At 38.7% G+C, this 26281-nt stretch overlaps 1 protein-coding gene across 3 annotated transcripts in view; it reads right to left on the bottom strand.

Moving 5' to 3' along the window:
- The window catches only part of SCN10A (sodium voltage-gated channel alpha subunit 10), a 90685-nt gene that overhangs the window by 60281 nt on the left and 4123 nt on the right, over positions 1 to 26281 (bottom strand). For all 3 annotated transcript variants that reach the window (XM_032159135.1, XM_032159136.1, XM_032159137.1), the window contains exons 3-7: positions 25477 to 25557; positions 12842 to 12970; positions 5093 to 5184; positions 2758 to 2949; positions 2247 to 2313 (exon numbers count right to left, since the gene is read on the bottom strand). In XM_032159135.1, the coding sequence (XP_032015026.1) occupies positions 2247 to 2313; positions 2758 to 2949; positions 5093 to 5184; positions 12842 to 12970; positions 25477 to 25557 (561 nt within the window). The remainder of the gene's footprint in view (positions 1 to 2246; positions 2314 to 2757; positions 2950 to 5092; positions 5185 to 12841; positions 12971 to 25476; positions 25558 to 26281) is intronic.

The following is a 26281-nucleotide window of genomic DNA, read 5'->3' as shown; positions in this document are numbered from 1 at the left end:
TTGCACTTCTGCATAGTAAATATTGTATATAAACTGCGAAGGAAAATTCCTACTGTTTTTAACCTTGGAAGCTGCTGAAAGGATAAACTGGAATAATATATGTGGAAGAACACTGAAAATTATCAACTATTTTCTGGTATCCATTTTCTGCCTTGAGACCCCTGACCTTCCTCCCACAGTGCCATTGGCCAATGTGTGCCTTTCCTCAGGACTCTGGCTTCTCTGCAGCCCCACAGAGGACCCAGGTTTAGCTTTCACAGCATGCCTCTGCAGGGCTCACTCTGTCCGTTACCCTGAGCTGGCCTCTCTCTGCCATCCCTGCCTGGTCCACTCCCCCACTGCCTGGCTGGCACTTGCCCAATAGCAGGCCTGGCCTCTCGGGGAGCTGAGCTGTAGAGGTGTGTAGATGGACCCAACAACTTTACCACAAAAAGGACTTAAGCTGCTCTGGAGCCATTGCCTTGAGAAATGCCATTATCTAGACAGAAGGATGCTGAGGGGCTCTTGGTTTACATTTAAGTCAAAGGCAAATGAAAACTGACGTCAGAATAACCCTCTCATGAGCCAAAGAACCAAATGCCAAGTGCATTTGTGAAAGAAGAGTCCAAGGAACCTGATGTTGACCAAATGCTCCTGCTTGTTTCCAGTCCTCAACTCCAACTGAGATAGTTTTCCTAGTGAGCTGATGAAGGTGGAACCTCATGCAGGCTCCACACAGGTTGACCTGGGCAATATGGAGCTATCAGCCTCTCAGGGACTGGGGGTGTTGTGAGCTCTGCTCTTCCAAGCTCTCAGCCATAGAGGTGGGTGAGATGGGCCTTTTTGATCTTTTGCCTAACTCTTTCTGCTCATGCCTTCCTCCAGTGGCCAAAGCAGCAGGCAGAGCTGAGGGGTCCTCATCCCTTAGCTTTGTCTCACATTACGTTCTGCCACCTGGAATGGCCTTCACTCAAACTATCTCGTATCCACCCAGCCTGGAGACATCCTAGCTGCCCTTGAAAACTCACCTCAAACACCACCTCCAGGAAGCCTTCCCTACTTTCTCTCTTGCCTCACACCGCCACCTCACTGTGTTTCCCCAGCCCATGAAGCCTCTAGTAAAGAACTTGTTTTCCACAGAGTAGCATCTTTATGTCTATGCATGACAAATTGCAAACTAGCAGCATATAGGCTGGATTTGGCCCGCAGAAATATTTTGTTTGGCCCAACAATATGTAGACATTTTTTGGAATAGGTAGCCAATGTTCACAGTTGGGAGATTTTGTATAAAAATCTAAATTTCCTATCTCCATTTTAAAAGTTGGAAGAGCTGGAAACAGTGAACCCACATTTCAACATGTCAACCAAAAGCTGGACCGAGCAGTGGGGCTGTCCCCTTTAGAGGACGCATGAATTCTCAGCTCCTAGGTTCCCTCCTGGCCCACTCCACTCATTTGTTGTTCTGAATCTGGCCTCTGTAAGAATTTGAAATTGCAAAGTCTGATACATGTGTTTCTTCCTCTATTTGTAAGGGTAATGTGGCTATAGAATGGAGCTAGCTGTGATGATTAAGTGTAGAGCATTTGGCACAAATAAGTATTGGTTCCTTCCTGGGGTAGATTGTTTATTAAAATGGCTATAATTCTTCTCCCTATGTATCCACACCCTTTCCAACGTGACTTTTCAGCTCTTTCCATTGAGTGATGAAGTCTATTTCTCTATCCCTTGGATCTGGACTGAACTGGGACTTGCTTTGGTCAGGAATGTATCAGAATGTACAAAAGGTACATTGTGTTGGTTCTAAGCCTAGGCCTGAAGAAGCCTTGCAAACTTCCACTGTTTTTCTGGGAAACCTGCCATGAGAACAGGCCCAGGCTAACCTGCTTGGGGGTGAGAGGCCACATGAGCAGAGACAGAACATCCTAGACCAGCCATCTCCAAGTTAATATGCTGTCTGCATATGCATGAATGAGCCTAGTCAATGTCACCCAATGCCCATCTGATCCCAGTCCAAAATGCTGATGCACAGAATCATGAATTAAATAAATTGTTGTTTTAATTCACAAAATTTTGGGGTCATTTGTTATACAGCAAAAGCTAACTCATATATTCCCTCCCCATGAGCTCTGGGTTGGCAAAGGCCATGATTTATTTATTTATACATCTTTCCCAGGACCTGCAACCCCATCTGTGCCCATAATATGCCAAGGATAAGATGGAGAAGGAATCGCTGGGTATTGGTGCTTTGTCATAAGTTGGGAACTCACCCTGAGTCAGATCCGTTGCCACACAGTAAGGGATCAGAAGTGCCTCGCTTATTTATGTAGATATCTGCTGAAGAAAGGAAGAAAAGAAAGCCTCACAGATGGTTCTGAACCCTCCAACCTAAGCCTTGTGTGGTGAACGCAACACTCCCAAGTCTTCCAAAGTGAGCTCCTTTGGCTACATGTACTCAGTGGGCATGCTGGGCCACATGGAAGGTGTAAAGTCACATCTGAAAAGAGAAGAGCTAAGCAGTGACTTCGGCTCTCAGTCTCCCCCAGCAGAGGTAGAATGACTTGTCTCTAGATTTATGGCTCATTTCCTTGCAAGAGGGATGCTGAGCAACAGGAAATAGAATACCCAAAAGTAAAACACAACTCGAGAGAACCATTTTGGCAGGAAAGGGGAATCAAAATATATGTCTATACACACACACAGGGGCTCCATATCCCCTGTCCCTATATGATACCAAGGATCCAACCAGACCTTGGTCCCTATGGAAGAGACTCCACTCACGTTTTCTGTGAGATGAGTAGTTGGTTGTCTCATTGACAGCCATGTCATTCTTGACACATTTATTTTTGAGGTTGCCCTTGAAGAGTTGCAGCCCCACCAAGGCAAAAACACTCAGGCAGAAGATGGTGAGGATGGTCACATCAGCCAGTTTCTTCACTGAGTGAATCAGAGCCCCCACAATGACCTTCAGGCCTGTGGGAAGATGACAGTGGTATGACCACATGGATGAGGTAGCACACACAGAGCACACATCTTCATCTTAGTCATCCTCCCTCATCTCTACATACAGGAGTGAAGTATATACACACTCTAGGGCAGTTCCAAGACCTTTCTCATCTGAAGTTTGCATTTACTCTGAGAGGCAGGCAGGCAGTCAGGGGCTATTCTCATTATAAAGACGATGCAGCTGAGACCCAGGCAATGCATGTTTTATCATCTTGAGGCTAATAAAATTCCTGACACTAGCAATTCAATTTAAATAATTTATGCTGAGTACCTACTTTTTTCCAGGCGCTGTGCTAGGCATGAAGCTACTAACTTCACCCCAGTAATTTGGCATCTGTCTTTCTGCATGCATCTCTCAGTTCTGGGAGGCAGCTTGAGACTTGGGACACATGAACCTCACTCTGTGTGTGTGTGTGTGTGTGTGTGTGTGTGTGTGTGTGTGTGTGTGAGAGGGGGAGAGAGAGACAGAGAGAGAGATGCAAGAGAGATAGAGTGAAACAAAAATAGACCAAGAGAAAGAAAAAGACAGAGACACAGAGAAACAGAGAGGTGAGTTTAGCAATAGAGACAGACTGTAAGAAACACTGAGACAGTCACTGGGGCATAAATAGAACTTGTGCCAAGCACAGCTGGCAGCAAAGAAGGATATACCTGCTTGTTTAAGGAGGGATGATTTGTTGCTCTGGTAAGTAAAATCAACTTCTTCGGGAGAGCAGATTCACAGGTAGCAGAAAGAGCTCTAACCAGGGAAGCAATCTAGGATTTATTTTTGTTTAGTCATTTTGGTCAGCAAATAATCCACTGAGCACTACATGTTATCAGTCCCTGGACTGGGAGCTGAGTGATGGCTAAGGCAGCAGCATGTCGAGTGCTGTTGTCTGACAATTGAGGGGAAAGTCCGAAGCATTACTGAGCAGATGGGCACACAGGGGAGCAGCCCTTAACTGAAGTTCCAGGGGTGGGAATGGGGTGGGTGGAGTGTGAGGAAGGTGGGAAAACCAGGGAGGAGGTAAAACCTTGGCAGAGCCCTGAGGAATGAGTGTGAGTTGAGTAAAGAGAGGAGGAAGGATATCCCAGAAGAAGGGGCAGCACAGTCGAAAGCTGGGAGGTGAGCAATGGTGTGGAGTACTTGCGGAACCATAGGTGGATTCCAGAGCATGGTGAGATGTGAAGAGAGGTGAGAGATGAGGCAGAAGAGACAGTATGGACAGACCAGGTCTTGCAAATAAGAGTCAGGGTCTTCCCAGTTGAGAGTAAGTGAGAGAGATATGAAGGGGCAGGACCAGGGCTCTCTTCAAGAAGTGTGTCCAGTGGGAATTGGCAGAGAGTTTCCTATCTTTCCCTGCAGAGCCAGACAAGAAATGGTAGAAAAGACTTCCACCCTAGAATGGGTGCTGTTTACAGATGAGAGAAAGAATTCTTGGGATGAGAGGAGAGAACCCATCAGGCCACAAAGGGGAAGTGTTGAGTCCCATTTCAGAAAGTTTGCCTTGTCTCTGGCCTCCCCATCCTCACCATCAACCTCACGGGGGCTGAAGAGTAGTCGCTGGGCTACTGGTGACAGTAGAGATCTTAGAGGCCCCATACAATGAGCTTTGAGGGACTACTTTTGTTTCTGAATTCTCAGTAATCAAGAATTGCCTAATTCTTTTTTCCTCTGGGTGTCTAAAGACAGGATTTTAGACCTATGGAAATAGTGAAGATACTGGGACTGCTTTCTCCCTTCCTCCCCATTTCCAAGTTTAATCCTTAGTTTAAGGTACAAATAAAAATTTAACTGGGGGGTCTTGCCTGAATCCCACAACCAGAACAGAAAATGAAGACATGCCCCTCCTGTTATGTATTGATTGTGAGGCCATGTGCTATGTGGGAAGAGCACTGGCCTAGGAGTTGGGACAATAGGCTTCCAGGTCACTCTGTCTCTTACTAGTGATGAGGCCTTGGGTTTATGTTTCCTGTACTCCAGGCCTCAGTTCCTTTGTCTCGTAAGTGGGGACAATAGTCTTTGCCCTGGAACCTTACAGGGTTCTTGTGAAAATTAAAGAAGGGAGGTAGGCTGTGAAAACCAACATATGCTCTATGAATAAATGTTCTGGTTCAAGCAGCTCACCTGGGATCACAGAAACTGTTTTTAATGCTCTAAGAACTCTGAATGTCCGCAGGCCTGAGATCCCACGGAGATCTGTTGCTGTGCCAACATATCTGTAGGACCAGAAGTTAGTCAGCATCTCTGCAAGCAAAGGTCCTGGGGATGCATGCAGCATAAATAAGGATAACTTGGGGTATCATTAGCCTAGAAAGGATGCAGAACGGACACTTAGAATCTCGTGACACTGCCATCTATAGACTGACACTGACACTGATTTCATTATGGCAACATCTTTCAGAGTGGACCCTTTGAGAAGATGCATTGTGATCTAGGCAACACTGCATGTGGATAGATCTTCAAACATGGGAGTTTGGCCAACCAGTCTCCTCAGACACTGGTTTCTCAGGAGGAGACCTCCATGTCAGGGGGGTACAAGGCTGGGCCTTGTCTGATCCACTGTGACAGGCTAACTATTATTTCAAATTTGAGGTCTCTGACATCTCCTTATGGGCATGGGACTAATCTTGGAAAGCAACCCCCAAAGTGGTACTCTGTGGTAAGAACCCCAGGCCATACAATTCCAAATGAGGAAGCTGAACTGAGATGAAGAACCATTTCAGAGTTTGAGCCTGGATGCACCCATAAGCTCCACATGGATACACTTGCAAATCTTTTTATTTTATTTTATTTCAATAGTTTTGGGGGAACAGATGGTTTTTGGTTACATGAATAAGTTCTTTATTTGTATTTCAGTAGTTTTGGGGAAACAGGTGGTGTTGGGTTGCACAGAAAAATTCTTTAACGCTGATTTCTGAGATTTTGGTGCACCATCACCCAAGCAGTGTACACTGTACCTAGTGTGCAGTATCTTATCCCTTACCTTCCTCTCACCCTTCCCCCTAAGTCCCCAAAGTCCATTATGTCATTGTTATGCCTTTGCATCCTCATAGCTTAGCTCCTGCTTGTAAGTAAGAACATATGATGCTTGACTTTCCATTCCTGAGTTACTTCACTTAGAATAATGGTCTCCAACTCCATCCAGCTTGCTGCCAATGCCATATTTCATTCCTTTTTACAACTGAGTAGTATTCCATGGTGTGTATACACCACATTTTCTTTATCCACTTGTTGGTTGATGGGCATTTAGGCTGGTGCCATATTTTTGCAATTGCAAACTGTGCTGCTGTAAACATGCATATGCAAGTGTCTTTTTCATATAATGGCTTATTTTCCTCTGGGTAGATACCCAGTAGTGGGATTGCTGGACCAAATGGTAGTTCTACTTTTAGTTCTTTCAGGAATCTCCATAATGTTTTCCTTAGTGGTTGTACTAGTTTACATTCCCACCAGCAGTGTAAAAGTGTTCCCTTTTCATTACATCCATGCCAACATCTATCATTTTTTGGTTATGGCCATTCTTGCAAGAGTAAGGTGGTATCTCATTGTGGTTTTAATTTGCATTTCCCTGATAATTAATGATGTTGAGCATTTTTTTTTCCTGTTCATTGGCCATTTATGTATCTTCTTTTGAGAATTGTGTATTCTTGTCCTTTGCCCACTTTTGGATGGGATTATTTGTTTGTTTTCTTGCTGATTTATTTGTGTTTCTTATAGATGCTGGATATTAGTCTTTTGTTGGATGCATAGATTGCAAAGATTTTTCTCTCATCCTATGGGTTGTCTGTTTACTTGGATGATTATTTCTCTTGCTGTGCAACAGCGTTTTAGTTTAATTAGATCCCATCTATTTATTTTTGTTTTTGTTGGATTTGCTTTGGGTCCTTGGTCAGGAACTTTTTGCCTAAGCCAATGTCTAGAAGAGTTTTTCCAATGTTATCTTCTAGAATTTTTATAATTTCACGTCTTAGATTTAAGCCTTTTATCCATCTTGAATTGATTTTTGTATAAGGTGAGAGATGAAGATTCAGTTTCTTTCTCCTACATGTGGCTTGCTAATTATCCCAGCACCATTTGTTGAATAGGGTGTCCTTTCCCCACTTTATGTTTTTGTTTGCTTTTTCAAAGATCAATTGGCTGTAAGTATTTGGCTTTATTTCTGAGTTCTCTATTCTTTTCCATTGGTCTATGTGCTTATTTTTATACCAGTATCATGCTGTTTTGGTAACTATAGCCTTGTAGTATAGTTTGAAATCAGCTAATGTGATGCCTCCAGATTTGTTCTTCTTGCTTAGTCTTGCTTTGGCTGTGTGGATTCCTTTTTGGTTCCCTGTGAATTTTAGAGTTGTTATTTCTATTTCTGTGAAGAATGATGATGGTACTTCAATGGGAATTGTATTGAATCTGTATATTGCTTTTGGCAGTAAGGTCATTTTCACAATATTGATTTTATCCATCCATGAGCATTGGTTGTGTTCCCATTTGTTTGTGTCATCTGTGATTTATTTTAGCAGTGTTTTGTAGTTTTCCTTGTAGAAATCTTTCACCTTTTTGGTTAGGTATATTCCTAAGACTTTTTTTTTGTTTTTATTTTTGTTTTTTTGCAGCTGTTGTAAAAGGGATTGAGTTCTTGATTTGTTCCTCAGCTTGGTTGCTGGTGGTGTACAGTAGTGCTACTGATTTGTATACATTGTTTTTGTATCCTGAAACTTTACTGAATTCATTTATTAGATCTAGGAGCTTTTTGGATGAGTCTTTAGGGTTTCCTAGGCATACGATCATATCATTGGTGAACAGCAACAGTTTGACTTCCCCTTTACTGATGTGGATTCCCTTTATTTATTTCTCTTGTCTGATTGCTCTGGCTAGGACTTCCAGTACTATGTTGAATAGAAATGGTGAAAGTGGGCATCCTTATCTTGTTCCAGTTCTCAGGGGGAATGCTTTCAATTTTTCCCTGTTTGGTATAATGTTGGCTGTGGATTTGTCATAGATGGCTTTTATTACCTTGGAGTATGTCCCTTCTATGTCAATTTTGTTGAGGGTTTTAATCATAATCAGATTCTGGATTTTGTCAAATGCTTTTCCTGCACCTATTGAGATGATCATATGATTTTTGTTTTTAATTCTGTTTATGTGACGTACAGCATTTATTGATTTGTGTATGTTAAATCATCCCTACCTCCCTGGTATGAAACCCTTTTGATCATGGTGTGTTATCTTTTGGATATGTGTTGGATTCAATTAGCTAGCATTTTGTTGAGGATTTTTGCAACTATGTTCATCAGGGATATTGTCTGTAGTTCTTTTTTAAATGTCCTTTTCTGGTTTTGGTATTAAGGTGATACTGGCTTCATAAAATGATTTAGGAGGATTCCCTCTTTCTGTATCTTTTGGAATAGTTTCAATAAAATTGGTACCAATTCTTCTTTGAATGTCTGATAGAATTCAGCCATGAATCCAGTCTGCTCCTGGACTTTTTTCCCTTGGCAACTTTTGAATTACTGTTTCAATCTTGCTACTTGTTATTGGTCTGTTTAGAGTTTCTATTACTTTCTGATTTAATCTGAGACGGTTGTATATTTCCAGGAATTTATTCATCTCCTCCAGATTTTCTAGTTTGTGCAAATAAAGGTGTTCATAGCAGCCTTGAATGATTTTTTTTTTATTTCTGTGGTATCAGTTGTAATATCTCCCATTTGATTTCCAATTGAGCTTATTTGGATCTTCTCTCTTCTTTTCTTGGTTAATCTTGCTAATGGTCAATCAATTTTGTATATATTTTTAAAGAACCAGCTTTTTGTTTCACTTATCTTTTGTATTACTATTTTTTTTTGTTTGAATTTCGTTTAATACTGCCCTGATCTTTGTTATTCCTTTTCTTCTGCTTGGTTTGGGTCTGTTTTGTTCTTATTTCTCTAACTCCTTGAGATGTGACCTTAGATTATCTATTTGTCCTCTTTCATACTTTTTGATGTAGGTATTTAATGCTATGAGCTTTCCTCTTAGCACTGCTTTTGCTGTATCCCAGAGGTTTTGATCAGTTGGATGACTATTATCATTCAGTTCAAAAAATGTTTAAACTTCCATTTTGATTTCATTGTTGACTCAAAGATCATTCAAGAGCAGATTGTTCAGTTTTCATGTATTTGTATAGTTTTGAGGGTTTCTTTTGGAGTTAACTCCCAGGTTTATTCGACTGTGCTCTGAGAGGATACCTGACATAATTTCTATTTTCTTAAATTTATTAAGATTTGTTTTGTTATGTATCACGTGGTCTATCTTAGAGAATATTCCATGTACTGATGAAAAGAATGTATATTCTGCTGTTGTTGGGTAGAATGTTCTTTAAATATCTGTTAAGTCCATTTGTTCTAGGTTATAGTTTAAGTTCATTGTTTCTTTGTTGACTTTCTGTCTTGATGACCTGTCTAGTGCTGTCAGTGGAGTATTGATCCCCCATTATTATTGTATCGCTGTCTGTTTCATTTCTTAGGTCTAGTAGTAACTGTTTTATAAATTTGGGAGCTCCAGTGTTAGGTGCATATGTATTTAGGATTGTGATATTTTTCCATTAGACCAATTATTTTATCATTATATATGTCCCTCTTTGTCTTTTTTTAACTATTGTTGCTTTAAGGTCTGTTTTCTCTGATATAAGAATAGCTACTCCTGCTTGCTTTTGGTTTCCATTTGCATGGAATATCTTTTCCCATCTCTTTACCTTAAGTTTATGTGGCTCCTTATGTGTTAGGTGAGTCTCTTGAAGACAGCAGATACTTCGTTGGTGGATTTTTTTTTTTTTCCTTTCTGCCCTTCTGTATATTTTAAGTGGATCATTTAGGGCATTTACATTCAACATTAGTATTGTGATGTGAGGTACTGTTCTATTCATTATGCTAGTTATTGCCTTAATTCCTTTTTTTATTATGTTATTGTTTTATAGGTCCTGTGATATTTATGCTTTAAGGAGGTTCTATTTTGGTGTATTTTAAGGTTTTACTTCAAGATTTAGAATTCCTTTTACCATTTCTTGTAGTGCTGGCTTGGTAGTGGCAAATTCTCTCACCATTTGTTTGTCTGAAAAAAACTTTATCTTGTCTTCACTTATGAAGCTTAGTTTCACTTCATACAATATTCTTGGCTGGCAATTATTTTGTTTCAGGAAGCTAAAGATGGGACCCTAATCTCTTCTGGCTTGCAAGGTTTCAGTTGAGAAATCTGCTGTTAATCTTATGTTAATCAGATAACCTTTCCTTTATAGATTATCTGAGGCTTTTGTCTCACAGCTCTTAAGATTCTTTTCTTTGTCTTGACTTTAGATAACCTGATGTCTATTTGCCTAGGTGATGATCTTTTTTGTGATGCATTTCAGAGGTATTCTTTGAGCTTCTTGTATTTGGATTTCTATATTTCTAACAAGGCCAGGGAAGTTTTCCTCAATTATTCCCTCAAATAAGTTTTCCAAACTTTTAGATTTCTATTCTTCCTTAGGAACACCCATTATTCTTAGGTTTGGTTGTTTCACATGATTCCAAATTTCTTGGCCGATTTGTCATTTTTTAAAAAATTCTTTCTTTTTGTATGCTTAGTTTGGGTCAATTTAAAAGCTTTGTCTTTGAGCTCTGAAGTTCTTTCTTCTACTTGTTCTAGTCTATTGTCGAAACTCTCCACTGCATTTTGTATTTCTCTAAGTGTGTCTTCCATTTCCAGAAGTTGTGATTGTTTTTTCTTTATATCTATTTATCTGGAGAATTTTCCATCCATATCCTGTTGTTTTAAAAATTTCTTTAAGTTGGTTTTTATCTTTCTCTGGTGTCTCCTTGAATCACTTAATAATCAGCCTTCTGAATTCTTTTTTTTTTTTTTTTTTGAGATGGATTTTCGCTCTTGTTGCCCAGGCTGGAGTGCAATGGTGTGATCTCAGCTCACTGCAACCTCCGCCTCCCAGGTTCAAGCAATTCTCCTGCCTCAGTCTCCTGAGTAGCTGGGATTACAGGCATGCACCACCACATCTAGCTAATTTTGTATTTTTTAGTAGAGACAGAGTTTCTCCATGTTGGCTTCAGGCTGGTCTTGAACTCATGACCTCAGGTGATCTGCCCACCTCGGCCTCCCAAAGTGCTGGGATTACAGGTGTGAGCCACTGTGCCCAGCCCTGAATTCTTTATCTGGCAATTCAGAGATTTTTTCTTGGTTTGGATCCATTGTTGGGGAGCTAGTTTGATCTTTTGAGGGGTGTTATTGAACCCTCTTTTGTCATATTACCAGAATTGCTTTTCTGGTTCCTTCTCATTTGAGTAGACTATTTCAGAGAAAAGATCTGGAACTGAAGGGCTGTTGTGCAGATTCTTTTGTTTCATGGGTGATCTCTTGATGTGGTGCTCTCCCCATTTCCCTGGGGATGGGGCTTCCTGAGAGCTGGACTGCAGTGATCGTTGTTGTTCTTCTGGGCCTAGCCACACAGAGGGGCTACCAGGCTCTGGGGTGGTGCTGGGAAATGTCTGCAAAGAGTCCTGTGATGTGATTGATCTTGAAGTCTCCCAGCCATGGATATCAGCATCTGTTCTGGTGAAGGTGGCAGAGGAATGAAGTAGAGTCTGTGAGAGTCCTCAGTTATAGATAGATTTAGTGTGCTGGCTTTCTTGAATGCTAGCTATATTAGCAGTGAAGTTGTCATATGGACAGACTCAGGACGTCTGGTTAGCCAGGATGTTGCAGGCAGTGCAATTGGTTGTTGTTTTCTTCTTCCTGGGATCAAAGTTATTCTGTCATGAGTTGCCTTAATGGCCTGAGCTGTTTGACCTCCAGCCGGTAGGTGATGCTTTCAAGAGAGCACTAAGCTCACCCTAAGTTGGCCAGGGTAAATATTTTAGTTTCTCAGGTGATGAGCAGGGCCATAAGGCTTCCGAGAGTTTCTGTGTTTTGTGTTCAGCTACCAGGGCAGGTAGGGAAATACCATCAGGTGGGGGCAGGGGTAGGTGAGTATGGACTCAGACTCTTCTTGGGTAGGGATTGCTGTGGCCACTGTGGTGGATGGGGGTTGGTTCTCAGGCCAATGGGGTTGTGTTCCAGAGGGAATTTTGGCTGCCTCTGCTGTGCCACAGAGTTCTCCAGGGAAGTGGGGGATAGCTGCTAGTGAGAGGCCTCACCTAGCTCTCATGTAGTTGGTGAGGCTGGTCTTTCTCCTGCAGTGCCCCACTCAGACCTTGCCCCTGGCTGTGAGCTTCCCCACTGAGAAAGAAAGCATGACTTTTGGACTGCATCCCTCACTGTCTGCTTGCAGTTCCCCATTTGCCTTCTGGACTCTGCTCAAGAAAATTTGTGCCCAGTTGAAATTATTACTAATTTTAGTTGAAACTTCTTTCACTCTGTGACCCCTCCCTGATTCCACTGGCTGCCTTCCCCAAGGGTCTCTGTGAGACATAGTCGGGGATGGGTTCCCTGGTCTCAAGCTGGAGACTGGGAGTGCCTACAAGGCACTTCCCTTTGCTGTTTCTACTTTTATATTTTGTGTGGCTCCCTAAATTTATTTACATTCCAGGTAAGGGTAAATTCTTCTCCTGTGATCTGGATATTCAGATTACCCAGTCGGGATGTATGTTTGGAGGCAGGTTTCCCCCCTCACACTTTGGGAGCTCACAGTTTTTCACCTGTCTTGCAGAATTTCCAGCAGTGTGCCACTTATTTAAAAGGATCTATGAATTCTTTCAGTTCTCCTGGTATATTCCTGCAGTGGTTCTTGGAGCAAATGTTCATGGTGTGAGTCTCCACACTCTGTCCAAGTGGGACCTGCATGTTAGCCCTGTCTCCTACCCACCATTTTGTCCCCTCTCCTATCACACATGCAGATCTGTATAGAGATATACTCACGCCAGCGTAATGACACTAAAATCCAGCCAGTTCCAAGGATCTCTCAGGTACGTGAACTCATTTAGACAAAATCCTCTTGCCAGTATCTTTATCAAGGCTTCAAAGGTGTAAATGACAGTGAAGACATATCTGGGAAGGAGGGTAGAAAAGGAGTGTCAACTGTGCCATGGAGAGTACTCAGGGGGTTCCTTCCGCTTCCAGGAGGCAGGGATGAGCTGCTCTGACTGCTCCAAGAAAAAACGTGCAAAGAATATCAACAAGGTGATGAGGGGAAAGAAGGTAAGGCGAGGAAACAAGACACAGACTGAGGGAAAAAGAAGGGCCACACAAATAGATGGAGTGGGGAGGGATGTGTGTGGCTGGGACAGTCAGCAGCTTCTGCTGTTCTGGGGTTAGGCAGAGGGCAGTAGCGAGTGAAGAGCAAGGATTCTCCTGTTTATGTCTGCCAGGGCCTCCCTATCCTGCAAGAAGCTGGAGGCTCAACTAAAAACTCCCAGTTTTTAGAAACTGGAGTGCAGACTGATGAGTAGTAACTGACAGAGCAGACCTAAGAAAGCTGAAAACTAGCTGAAGCAGGGAATACCTAGAAGCAAGCCAAGCTACGCTGCAGAGCCCCAGAACTGCTTGGAACTTAGAGATGCTAAGTATCTCTGAAAGCAAGGTTTGGGGGAGGGAGATAAGTAGGGCTGAAAGAATTGTTTGAACGTTTTTTACAAGAACCAGTTGAGCTTTCTAGATGCTGCTTTATACCATCCATTCAGTGAGAAACTGCTTCTGCTCCAGAAATGGATTGGATGCTCATTTTCTTAAGAGTTGAAGAAGAGGGAAAGAGTTGCATACTGAAAAATGCACATAAAGAAAAGTTTACATACTGAAAAGCAAACAACTCCCCTCCCTATTCACTTCTGCTCCTCATTAAATTTCCAGAAGATAGTCTGGTTTAGAGCCCATGAAGATGCTGCACCTTTAACATGAACAGCCAGCCAAGGAGCATCAGGAATTTGAAGGATGCTTCCAACACCAGAAACCAAAGCAACCAAACAACTGAAAAAAAAGAAAAGAAAAGAAAAGAAAGACAATAAAGAGGGCAGAAGAAAAGTTAGAGAAATAAAACTGTATTGGCCAGGCGCGGTGGCTCACGCCTGTAATCGCAGCACTTTGGGAGGCCAAGGCGGGCGGATCACGAAGTCAGGAGATTGAGACCTTCCTGGCTAACACGGTGAAACCCTGTCTCTACTAAAAATACAAAAAATTAGCCGGGCACGGTGGCGGGCCCCTGTAGACCCAGCTACTCCGGAGGCTGAGGCAGGAGAATGGCGTGAACCCAGGAGGCGGAGCTTGCAGTGAGCCGAGATTGCGTCACTGCCAGCCTGGGTGACAAAGCAAGACTTCGTCTCCAAAACAACAACAACAACAACAAAAAAAAAAAAAAAAAAAAGAAAGAAAGAAAAAACCTATACTAATATTTTTAGAGAGTTAAGAGATGAGAAGAGCCTCCACGTATAGAACAAAAACAGAAGACTGTAAAAAGTACCTTCAAAGACAAAATGGAATTTTGAAAACAAAAATATGATAGCAAAAGTAAAACACTAATAGGCGGACTTGTAAATAAAGTTTTGGAAATCTCACAGAAAGTGGAACAAGAAAGCAGAAGTGGATAAAAAGTGATAAAAAGTTTGAAAATTAGAGAATCAGACTAGGAGGTATACTGTTTGACTAATAGGAGGTCTAGAAAGAAATTAGAAGACAATGAGCAAGGCCTTCAAAATTAAGAGGAAAATAATTTCTAATACAGAAGTCTTTCCCTAGCCAAACTGTCAAAGAAGGTAGAGTATACGAAGTCTTGGGAAATGTACTTCTTAGTTACCCTTCTAATAAAGTTACTAGAAGCTGGGCCTGGTGATATGTACCTGTAGTCCTAACTACTTGGGAGGTTGAGGCAGGAGGATCACTTGAACCCAGGAGTTTGAGGCCAATGGCCTGGGCAACATAGAGAGACTTTGTCTTAAAAAAAATGTTACTAGAGGATATGCTCCATTCAAACAAGAAGCATATATGCGATCCAGGGAAGAGGCAAAAGGAATCCAAAAAAAGGATGAAGAAGAAAAAGTCTCTAGAAAACAGCTGTGCATCAGGCCTAGAAAACATCTAGGTCAGAATGAGGCAGAAGATGAAGTACTCTAGCAGTGATTTCCATAGGAAAAAAATGATACACATGCACCTGATGTGTGCAAATAAATTGAAGCAACAATTAAACATCTGGAGAAGAGTTTGGGAACAAATTAGGGATACATAGAAAACTGAGCAAACAAAAAAATAAAATCCTTATTAACTCCAGGGAAAGCAAAAACATTGTGCAAAAAGGAAATATAGTCACAATACACTGCATGACACAGCTGTAAACAGTGTTTACTTAGCAATGTAATGTAATTATATGTGTAGTCAGAGAATGGATATATTATCTGATGATCTAACTGAAGATTATAATATAACTGTAACAGGAAGACGAGGGTGAGAGGAAATGAGTTTGTGTATGTGGCCTTAAGTTTTTTCTCATAATAGGAAGCCAATAAATAACATCAGAAATTGAAAAATTAAAAATTAGTATTATGAGTATATTATTGGAGATAGGGAGGTATCAGAAGACACAGGTAAAAATAGCTAAAAGTGGTGGCCTCTGGAAAGAAGAGATGAGAAAAATGAAATTGCTGGTTTTTTTTGTCAGAATCTTTATAAAACTCCATGACCTTTTAAATCATGAACATATATGTCTTAAATAAAAGTAAAAGTCAAGTTAAAAAGTGAATTTTTTTTTTCACATCTGTGAGAGGAGAAATCGTGTTTGAAATCATGAAGGAATCTATATCTGGCTGCATAGCTGCTTGAGCTGTCAGTTTCCATATCTTGTTGGTTTCCCCCCCACACTCTTTATGTTTTCTAAATTAGAAAATCTTAACTCAGAATTATAGGTTGTTGGGAAGCTTTGACGGATATTTTTGGTTTGTCAAATCAAACACAGACCCAGAAATTATGGAGAGAGTGCTCTCTAAAGACTATTTTCAGTGCTTCACCAGAAGGCAAGTGCCCCAGCTCAACAGCAGCTAATGGAGTTGCATCCTCTCTTTGGTGGTATTTGGCTCTGCAAAGTATTTCTTGACGTTCGGTTGCAGCATTTGGATATAATTTTTAATAAGCCCAATGTGTTATTTCCTAAGTGCTTTTTCTGGTGAATGAAGAAAATCATTGGGTATTGGGAAAAAGTCAAGCTCTCAGCCGTTGAGCCACTTGCACCACTGATGTCTGATCATTATGAATCCCGATATTCAGGCTCTGAAGGCAAAGATTCATAATATTCAAATTCTGAATGGATCACTGAGATACCCAACTTGTATTCATAAAAATGGTAATTAAAAAAAATGCATTCCTTATTTTTAAAACTCTGTGTAAGCCTTTCCTATTTGCCAGCCAAAGCAATTCAGTGTGGGAGAGCAGCCTCTCTTACTCACTTTTCATTTCAGCCCAGTAGGCCAAAGCGAGGTACACTAAGTGACCACAATCAGTTTGTATTCACAATTTCCACTGTGTACCTCAACAGCAAATCAGAATCTGGAGACATATTACAGACCCCCAGCTTCGTTCCGTGAATAAGGTATGTGCTAGCATTAGGATTTGGGAGCAGCATCTTCTATCTGGATAGTGATATCTTTCCTTGCTGACCATGTGGCTGGAGTTTCTTCAATGGCAATTTAACACTTTTCCTCTTTTAAAAAAAAGTTTTGGTAAAATATGCATAATATACATAACATAAAATTTACCACTTTCACCATTTTTAAGTACACAATTTAGTGGCATTAAGTACATTCAGTGTTGTGGAACTATCACCACTATCTGATTCCAAACTCTTTTATAATCCCGAACAGAAATGTACCCATTAAACAATAACTCCCCATTCCCCCTCTCTGGCAACTTCCATTCTACTTTCTGTCTCCGTGAATTTGCCTATTCTAGGTACCTACTAAAGGTGGAATCATGCAACACTTGTTCTTTTGCGTTTGAGTTATTTTACTTAGCACAATGCTTCGTCAATGTTGTGGCGTGTATCAGAATTTCATTCATTTTTAAAACTGAATGATATTCAATTGTTTACATATATACTACATTTTTTATCCATTCATCTGTTGATGGACATATTTGGCTATTGTGAATAACGCTGCTACAAACATCAGTGCATAAGCCAATATACCTTTTAAAGTCTATTTCATAGGTTCAAACTAATTTTTAATTAAACCAGAAAGCTCTTCTTTTAAAATTAGCTTCATGATAAATAGAACAAAAAGTCACTGAGTCGTTCCCATATATGTAGTGAAGATATGCTGACAACTTACTTATTCATAGTTTTGTTCAACTATAAAATAAAATGTCTGCTCATACACCTAACAGTCATTGACTTTAAATGCCAGTCACATTATAAGGAATGCAATACTTCTAATTAAGGAATTATACCAATCGTTTTTCTTGTTTCTTTTCCAACCACAATATTTGTAATTGATTTGGAAACTGGTTTCGTATCTTACCAGCAGGAGTGCAATTGTGCTTGCTTTTGATATGAGGATGAATGATGACTCTATAGTTTTGTTGTCTTCTCAACCTTTAACATAAAATTTTCACAATTTTATACTGGAAAGCCTTATTTTGTGCTTGTAGTAGAGGTATTCAATTGGTTTAAAAGTGGGGTTGATAAGCTCTATTGGAAAATAATATGGAAGTTTTGATAGCTTTATATCATTACTTGACAAAAATGTTAGCAGATAATAAACTGGGTACTAGGACAAAAGGATCATTGGTCCAATAAAATTCAATTATCATTATTCATTGTCATGGCTCTCATTTTCTTATATATTTTTGTCTGTTTTTGGGAGATTATCCACATCCATTGTCCACTTGTCTCATGACAGATTCATGCTTTATATTTTTACAATGGAGGCCATTCACTACTTACATTGTGACCTTATTTCACATTGTAGGATTTATATTTCTATTTTTATCATTATTGTTATGCTTCAGAAAACCACTTTCTAAGTGATGACTCCTTTTTTTTGAATTGTGATATTATGCAAAGCGACAGTAATAATGGCAAATGCAAGTCTGACAGGTGTAAACAACTGTCAGGTGACAATAAAATACATTAGTCAAGATAAACTGCCTATGATTAACTCCATGTTAACCATTATGAATGAAATTAGTTTTTGAAGCACATGCACTGTTTTTGAAAACATAAAAAGTTAGAAATTCTATGAATATAATAATTAATCTTACATGCTAGATTTTAAAATTATATGTGCATAGAGATCCTTAGATCACTTGTTGAGAAACATTGTAGGAGATGGAGAGAGATGAATTGCTCTGCTAAACAAAGTAAGAATAAGTTGGAGTTCTCAGGGACAATTCAGGAGAGAGTTGGAACATCCCAAAGGGACAGTTTATGAAAGAAGATTACAGGCCAGCCTCATTTAGCAAAATAGATAAAATGAAATACGCCTAATTGAATCCAGCAAAATGATCAGCTGGAACCATTAAAAATAGACTAGCAAATCTGTTAGTTTACAGATTTACTATATTAACAGATGAAAGACTATATGATAACCTCAATAAATATAAAAATACCAATAGAAGCCAACACCCATTCATGATGAAAGTCTCAACAAACAAAAAATGGAAAAAAATGATATAAAAAGTAATTATGAGACTCTCATAAACATCATAATAGTGAAACATTAGAAGCACACACTTCAAAATCAAGAGCAAAATAAATATGCTCACTGTCATAGCTTTGAATCAGCATCATGTTGAAGGTCCTGGCCAATTCAATAAGACAGGAAAAATAAAAAAGTGGTATAAGAATCATAAAGGAAGAAACAAGTTTGTCATTATTTGCAGCTAATATAACTGTCTAAATGGAAAGTCCAAGGGAATTTACAGAAAAATTTAACTTTAAGGAGCTCAGCAGGGTTGCTGGATGCAAAATCAGTATATATAGCAATAGTAAGTATTCAACAGGGCAACCAAAATTGCAATGTACCTAGGAAAAAGACATTATAAAATGTTGTAGAAAAATATTAAAGAAGACCTGTATAAATTAAGAGATCTGCCATATGGATGTGTGGCAAGGCTTCATATTGTAAATGTGGTGATTCTTCCTGTGGTGGTAAGTAAATTCAGTGCATTAACAAACAAAGTTTCCACAGAGTTGTAAGAAACGAGCTGGAAAATATGACCCTTAAACTGATATGGAAAAGTAAAGAAACAAGAACCAAAACAATTTTCAAGAAGACAAATAAGGAGGAGCATGTGAATCGACCAGGTTAAGTCTTACTATAGAGCATTTAAATCCACATGATGTTGACTCCGGATGTGACAATGAGATTACTGGGAGAAACAGATTCAGTAGACATGGGAATCTGGTGCACGGCAGAAGCAGTGGTAGGAACCACTTGGGAAATGATGTATTGAAAATAATGTTGGAATAATCCATATGGAAAAATGTTGGAAGCCTATCTCATACCACACACACACAAAAATAAATTCTAGGAGATCGAAATACCTAAATGTAGAAAGGAAAACTGTAACTTTGAGGAGAAAACATAGGATAATATCTTTACAGAATACTATATGGCAATAAAAAATGAATGAATTAGGTCTACATGTATCCATTTGGGCAAATCTCAAAAACATAATTTTAAAACATCAGATAAAGCACACATATAAAATGATAACAGTTCCATAAATTTGAAAAGATACAAATCAATACTTTACGCATGCAGTGTTAAACACCCACTTCCCCATTTGCAGTAGATTCAGCTTCATTTCACATGTTCTTTGCCAGGTGAGAAAACATTTATCTTCTCTACAACCAAATTGCTATAATTTGTCAAAGGTTTTCCAGAATATTGATATGGTTTGAGATGAGTGTCCTAGGGTCATCAAAGAGCCCCTTCAATGATTCTCTGAAACCAGGGCATGGGGAGAGTAGGAAAGTTCTGGTCTTGCCCTTCTTAACAATTTTTAACCCCCTGCCCTCTTCACCTTCTGGTGCCCAATCTGAGGAAGAACCTCTAGTTTCTTTCCAAGCGAAAGAGGGGATTAGAAAATGGAATATATATCTTTATCCTTCCATAAGCAGACAGATAGGCAGGCCCACAGAAAGACAGAGCTACCATTATCAGCAGGCAATTGTGCAAAGCTAATGTTTCAGCAAGGAATAATGGAAGGGAGGGAAGATAAGGAAAAAGACTGTGTTAAGAACATGGCAATAAGATTGGTTTCTGATTCCTCACTGGCTACAACTTAATGCTTTTTCAGGATACAGCATGATCTTTGGAGCCCCAGTCTATCCCAAGGACATTTATTCTCTTCCTCTGGGCTCTCAGCAACATAGGAAACAACTAATGGCTATTATCAATTTGCATTTCAAAAAGAAAATCTAGTCTGATTATTTCCACGAGGCCAAGGATGCTGAACATCATCCAATACCTGTCACATAAATTCCCAGGATTGTGACCATATAGGTAGATTTGTATATGTTATACTTTTCATAATGTGCATATAAAGGGAATTATATCAACAATTCAGTTAATACAAAGTCTCCTAAAGAATGGATTTGATAATTAGTGGGAATGGAAAGGATCCAACTTTGGAAGACAATTTGGTAATATCTCAAAAATTAAAATGTACACCCCTTTGACCTGGCAATTCTACTTCTAGAAATTCATCCCTTAATTTTACTCATATTATGTGTACAAAGATACATGTGTAAGGATATTCACCAAAAAATTAATATGTGGTGGCAAAATATGAGGATTATGTTAATTATGATAAACGTGAATGTCTATCAATAGGAAAATAGTTAAATAAACTTTGCTTCATCCATGCAAATGAAATCTGTTTAGCTAATTTCTACAAAACAGCTGCTGCTGGGATTTTTTTGGGGATGTCATTGAATTTATAGACTAATTTGGGCAGCACTGACATTTTAACAATTATGAATCTTCTAATCCAGTCACATGAGACATCCTTTAATTCATTTAGGTACTTTAAAATTTCTCTCAATAATGCTGTATTATTTTTTAGTATAAAGGTCTTGTGCATATTTTTACAACAGCATTTGGATTTATTAGATCTACTGTTTTTCTATTTTCTAATTTATTGCTTTTTATAATTATTAACTTCTTTCTTTCATTTGTTATCCTTTTTCTAGTTTTGTTAGTTCTTTAAATAATTTCTTTTCAGCTTTTACTGATATAAATATTCTATGCTTCCACGCTGTGAATTATTCCTTGAATATGTATGTCTTTAACTGCACTCTCTAGGTTCTGATCAAACTGTTTTTTATCTTTTCTTCCCTAGAAATTATATAATTTTAGTTTGTAGTTTGTCTTTTGTCCAAGAGTTCTTTAAGAGAGATTTTTTAAAATTATCAAGTGGAAAGTCCTCTCATTTCATTAAATTTGGTTATTATTTTTTAACTCTATTTCAATGTGATCAGAGAATATTTTCTATATTATTTCCACTTTCTGGAGCTTATTGAGGTTTTTGTCATGGCTTAATATTTGGTTTGATATGTTTGGTTTTTTGAAAAGGAGGTGCATTATCTATTGTTAGGGAAGGTAGTTTGCTATATATTAATTGGACACATATTAATTATATTACTAGGTCATCTATAACTTTACATACTTTTTAATACATTTGATCTGTTATTGGCTAAAATTAATTGAAAATTTCTATTCCTACAATGCTTTTATTTATCCTCCTACTGTAATAATTTCTGATTTATAAATATTGTTGCCATCTTATTTGTTGCAAAGATGCAGATTACTATTGTCTTTAATATTAATATGTCTGTGCAATTTTTGTCCTATTTCATGTTTTTTTACCTAAATTCCACTTTCTCTGATATTAAAATCATGGATCCTGCTTTCTTTGTTTGCCTTTACTTATGTCTTTCGAATTCTATAATTTAAGCCTTTCTGTATCACCATGAGGAGTATCTTTTTTATTCAACATAGAGTTGGGTATTGCTTTGTAATGTAATAGGCATTTTTAAAAATAGGTCAGTCAAATCCATTTATATTTATTGACATGACAGATTTGCTTAGTCTTAGCTTGTTTATATTATTTCACATGACGTATTTAGTTTTTAAAATATTGTGTTGGTACAAAAGTAATTGTGGTTTTTGCATTGTTGAAATTTGCCGTTTGACATTGGAATACATTCTTAAATAAATGTGGCCATGTTATACATCATTTTAATGTGCATTTCTCTCTTTGTTTTTTTTTTGCTAGTGACTTATTATTTGCTGTTTATTTTATATTTATTTTAGACTATGGAAATTATGTTATACAAAAAGCAAATTCGAGCGATTTTCTTATTTGAGTTCAAAATGGGTTGTAAAGCAGCAGAGACAACTCAACATCAACAATGCATTTGGCCTAGGGACTGCTAACAAAGGTACAGTGCAGTGGTGGTTCAAGAAGTTTTGCAAAGGAGATGAGAACCTCGAAGATGAGGAGAGTAGTGGCTGGCCATTGGAAGTTGACAATGACCAATTGAGAGCAATCATCGAAGTTGATCCTCTTAGAACTACACAAGAAGCTGCAGAAGAACACAACGTTGACCATTCTACGGTCGTTCGGTATTTGAAGCAAATTGGAAAGGTGAAAAAGCTCCATAAATGGGTGCCTCATAAGCTAAGGAAAAATGTTTAAAAAATCATCATTTTGAAGTGTTGTCGTCTCTTATTCTATGCAACAAAAATGAACTATTTCTTAATCAGATTGTGATGTGCAATAAAAAGTGAATTTTACATGACAACCGGCAATGACCAGCTTGGTGGCTGGACTGAGAAGAAGCTCCAAAGCACTTCCCAAAACCCAACTTGCACCAAAAAAGTCGTGGTCACTGCTTGGTGGTCTGCTGCCGGTCTGATCTACTACAGCTTTCTGAATCCCAGCAAGGCCATTATATATGAGAAGTATGCTCAGCAAATTGATGAGATGCACAGAAAACTGCAAGGCCTGCAGCTGGCATTGGTCAACAGAAAGTGCCCAATTCTTCTCCACAACAACCGACTGCATGTCACACAACCAACACTTACTTCAAAAGTTGAATGAATTGGTCTGTGAAGTTTTGCCTCATCCGCCATATTCACCTGACCTCTCACCAACCAACTACGACTTCTTCAAGCATCTCAACAGCTTTTTGCAGGTGAAACACTTCCACAACCAGCGGGATGCAGAAAATGCTTTCTAAGAGTTCATTGAATCCCAAAGCATGGATTTTTATGCTACAGGAATAAACAAACTCATTTCTTATTGGCAAAAATGTGTTGATTGTAATGGTTCCTACTTTGATTAATAAAGATGTGTTTGAGCCTAGTTATAATGATTTAATATTCATGGTCTGAAACCCCAATTACTTTTGCACCTTTTCATTATTTGGCATGTCTTATTTGATTTTTATTTTTTGATGTACAATTCTTCCAGTATTTAGAGTTTGTCATATTATTTGTTACAAATATATAGATTACTAAAGAGTTTGTATCTTTATCCTGGTGGTTATCTTTATAAGTAAAAACTTATTATAAATTTATAATTATAATTAAAACCATGTAATACATTGTCCTTAGTGTACTATTTCTTTAAACAAAAGCTCTCATTTCCATTTGGTGATTCTATTTCCTTTCCTCTCTGTTTTATCCACCATCTGACTGCATTTGGGGAGTCTTTACAATATTGAGACTTTGAATCTGAGAACATGTCTCCCCACTGATTTGGTTTTCTTTAAAAATTTTACACAATACTTATTATAATTTTCCTTATAGAAATCTTACTTATACTTTGATAATCTTATTCCTAGATACTTGACATTTTAAAATGCCAGTGTAAATGGTATTTTTAAAAACAATTTTCTATTTGTTGCTAGTGTACATACACAATTGATTTATGTATGTTAATTTGTACCCAGCTACCTTACTATACTCTTTTATTAATTCTTACAGTTTATCTTTAGGTTATGTTGGATATTTTATGTATACAATCTTATTATCTGTAAATTACATCTTTGGTATTTTTTCTTCCTTGCACTTTTTTTTTCTTTGCTTTTCTATGCTGGCTGAGACCTCCTATACAAAGTGGAACTGAGAAGAACAGACATCTTTGGTTTTTTTTTCTTTTGATCTCAAAGGGAAAGTTTTCCATGTTCGCAATTAAGTATGATGCCTGATACTTTAAAACAATGAATACCCTTTATCAGAGTGATGCAATTCCCTTTTTTTAAATTATTATACTTTAAGTTCTGGGGTACATGTGCACAACGTGCAGGTTTGTTACATAGGTGTACACGTGCCATTGTGGTTTGCTGCACCGATCAACCCATCATCTACATTAGGTATTTCTCCTAATGCTATCCCTCCCCTAGCCCCCCACCCCTCAACAAGCCCCATTGTGTGATGTTCCCCTCCCTGTGTCCATGTGTTTTCATTGTTCAACTCCCACTTATGAGTGAGAACATGCGGTGTTTGGTTTTCTGTTCTTGTGCTAGTTTGCTGAGAATGATGGTTTCCAGCTTCATCCATGTCCCTGCAAAGGACATGAACTTATCCTTTTTTATGACTGCATAGCATTCCATGGTGTATATGTGCCACATTTATTCTCTTCCATTTCAACTTTTCTAAGAATTGAAAATTATAAATGGAAATTAAACTTTATCAAATGACTTTTAGCATCAATTAAGAAGACTATGTGATTCTTTTCCTTTAATCTATTAATAAAAATATAACATATTTTCTGTCGTGGCATGCATTACTGTTACGATTAGCAAAAAAAAAAAAAAAAAAAAAATCAAAGCTCTGCAAAGCACCGGTTATTATACCCAAAGGTATGTTAGGTTCAAGCTGGAGTGGAAGCATCCCTCCCAGATGTGTGGATATGGAACGTTTTTGGAAAGCTCCCAGATTCTGAAACTGTAGGGGTTTCACCCACCAACCTGGGGAAATAGAATAACCTCAGGAATACTAAGGTTACTTTGAGGCATATGAAGCATGATAACTTAAACAGCTTCATTTATGAGTTATTTTCTAAATATACTCCAGAGCCATTTGTTCTTAGTTCTGTCTCAGTTTTGCTCCTGTCTCTCTTTCATAGTACGCCTTCTCAAAAGCATACCTTCTCTAAGGCATACATTTGTGCATGCATCTAGCAGGTGAGTGTGTATGTGTGTGTATGTGTGTGCGTTGGGGACAAGGAGACTCATCTTCCCAGGCCACCTTAGACTAATGAAATTAGAAATTAGACTTTCTGCGGCTGGGACTCAGGCATTTAAAAAATCTCCCCGAAAATTGCAATATGCAGCCAAAGTTGAGAACCACTAATCTGTATCTCCTTGAAACTGAAAATCATGTATGTTTATGAAACAAAGCTCACAGAAGGAGAGACCTGGTTATTACAAAGACACATAGACAATGAGATTCGGCATTACCCACATGAGGCATGGCAGGATAAATAAAAGACAAAGACTGCCAAGTGAAGGAAGAAAAGAAAGTAAAAAGAGATGGTACAATAATGATATCAAATCTACTCACTCAATTTTCTCTGGAAGGTCAGTTCGGGTCATGCACACACAATTAACCAAAATAGTGACCGTAATAAATAAACTGAACCACCTGAAAGGCCTGTGTTAAGGAAAAGCTGAGATCACCAAGTCTCTGTGATGTCATCTAGGATCACCTTGATGCTGAATGATTACATTCATAAATCTTAGCTAAGATTAGCTTTATGATCTTGTCACATAATAACCACTAACATTTACTGAGTGCCTAAGCTAGGCTGAGTACTTTGTCCACGTTACTTCTAATACAACTGATCTACAGGTGGGTATAAATAACTACATTTTGAAGCTGAGAAATAGGCTGACAACAAATAAAAGTTAAATAACTTTCCTCAGGTCATGCAGCTAGTCAACCATGCTGCAGAGATGTGAACTCTATCTGTCTGATAACAAACTCTGAGCAAGGTAGAAGGAAACAGGCTCCCTTTTCCAAAATGTCCTTCTGCCCCGAAGCCTTCATTTCACTATACAGAATGGCCTGAAATTTCATCTGGTAAATGTCTTTTTTATTCTAAAAGACAAAGAGAAGTTAGAAATTTGGAGATAAGTGAAGAGGTACAAACTTTCATGGGAATTAGTTTCATCAGATTGTTTGCGTAACTTAGTTGAGATCAGTTCCACCGAGGAAATGGTCTTCTGGGTAGGAACGGTGGAGGCAGGCACAGGGAAGTGAAATACTGGCTCAGGAAGAAGACCCCAAGTAGGATTAGGCTGGAGTGGAGAACTCTGAATAGCTAGAGCGGAGAATATTGACAGCAGACTGTGGGCAAACGGATTAC

Source organism: Hylobates moloch, unplaced genomic scaffold (assembly GCF_009828535.3).
Source record: "Hylobates moloch isolate HMO894 unplaced genomic scaffold, HMol_V3 SCAFFOLD_8, whole genome shotgun sequence".
Classification (NCBI taxonomy): Eukaryota; Metazoa; Chordata; class Mammalia; order Primates; family Hylobatidae; genus Hylobates; species Hylobates moloch.
Note: the sequence above shows the minus strand (reverse complement) of the source record. Positions and strands in the feature narration are given on the sequence as shown.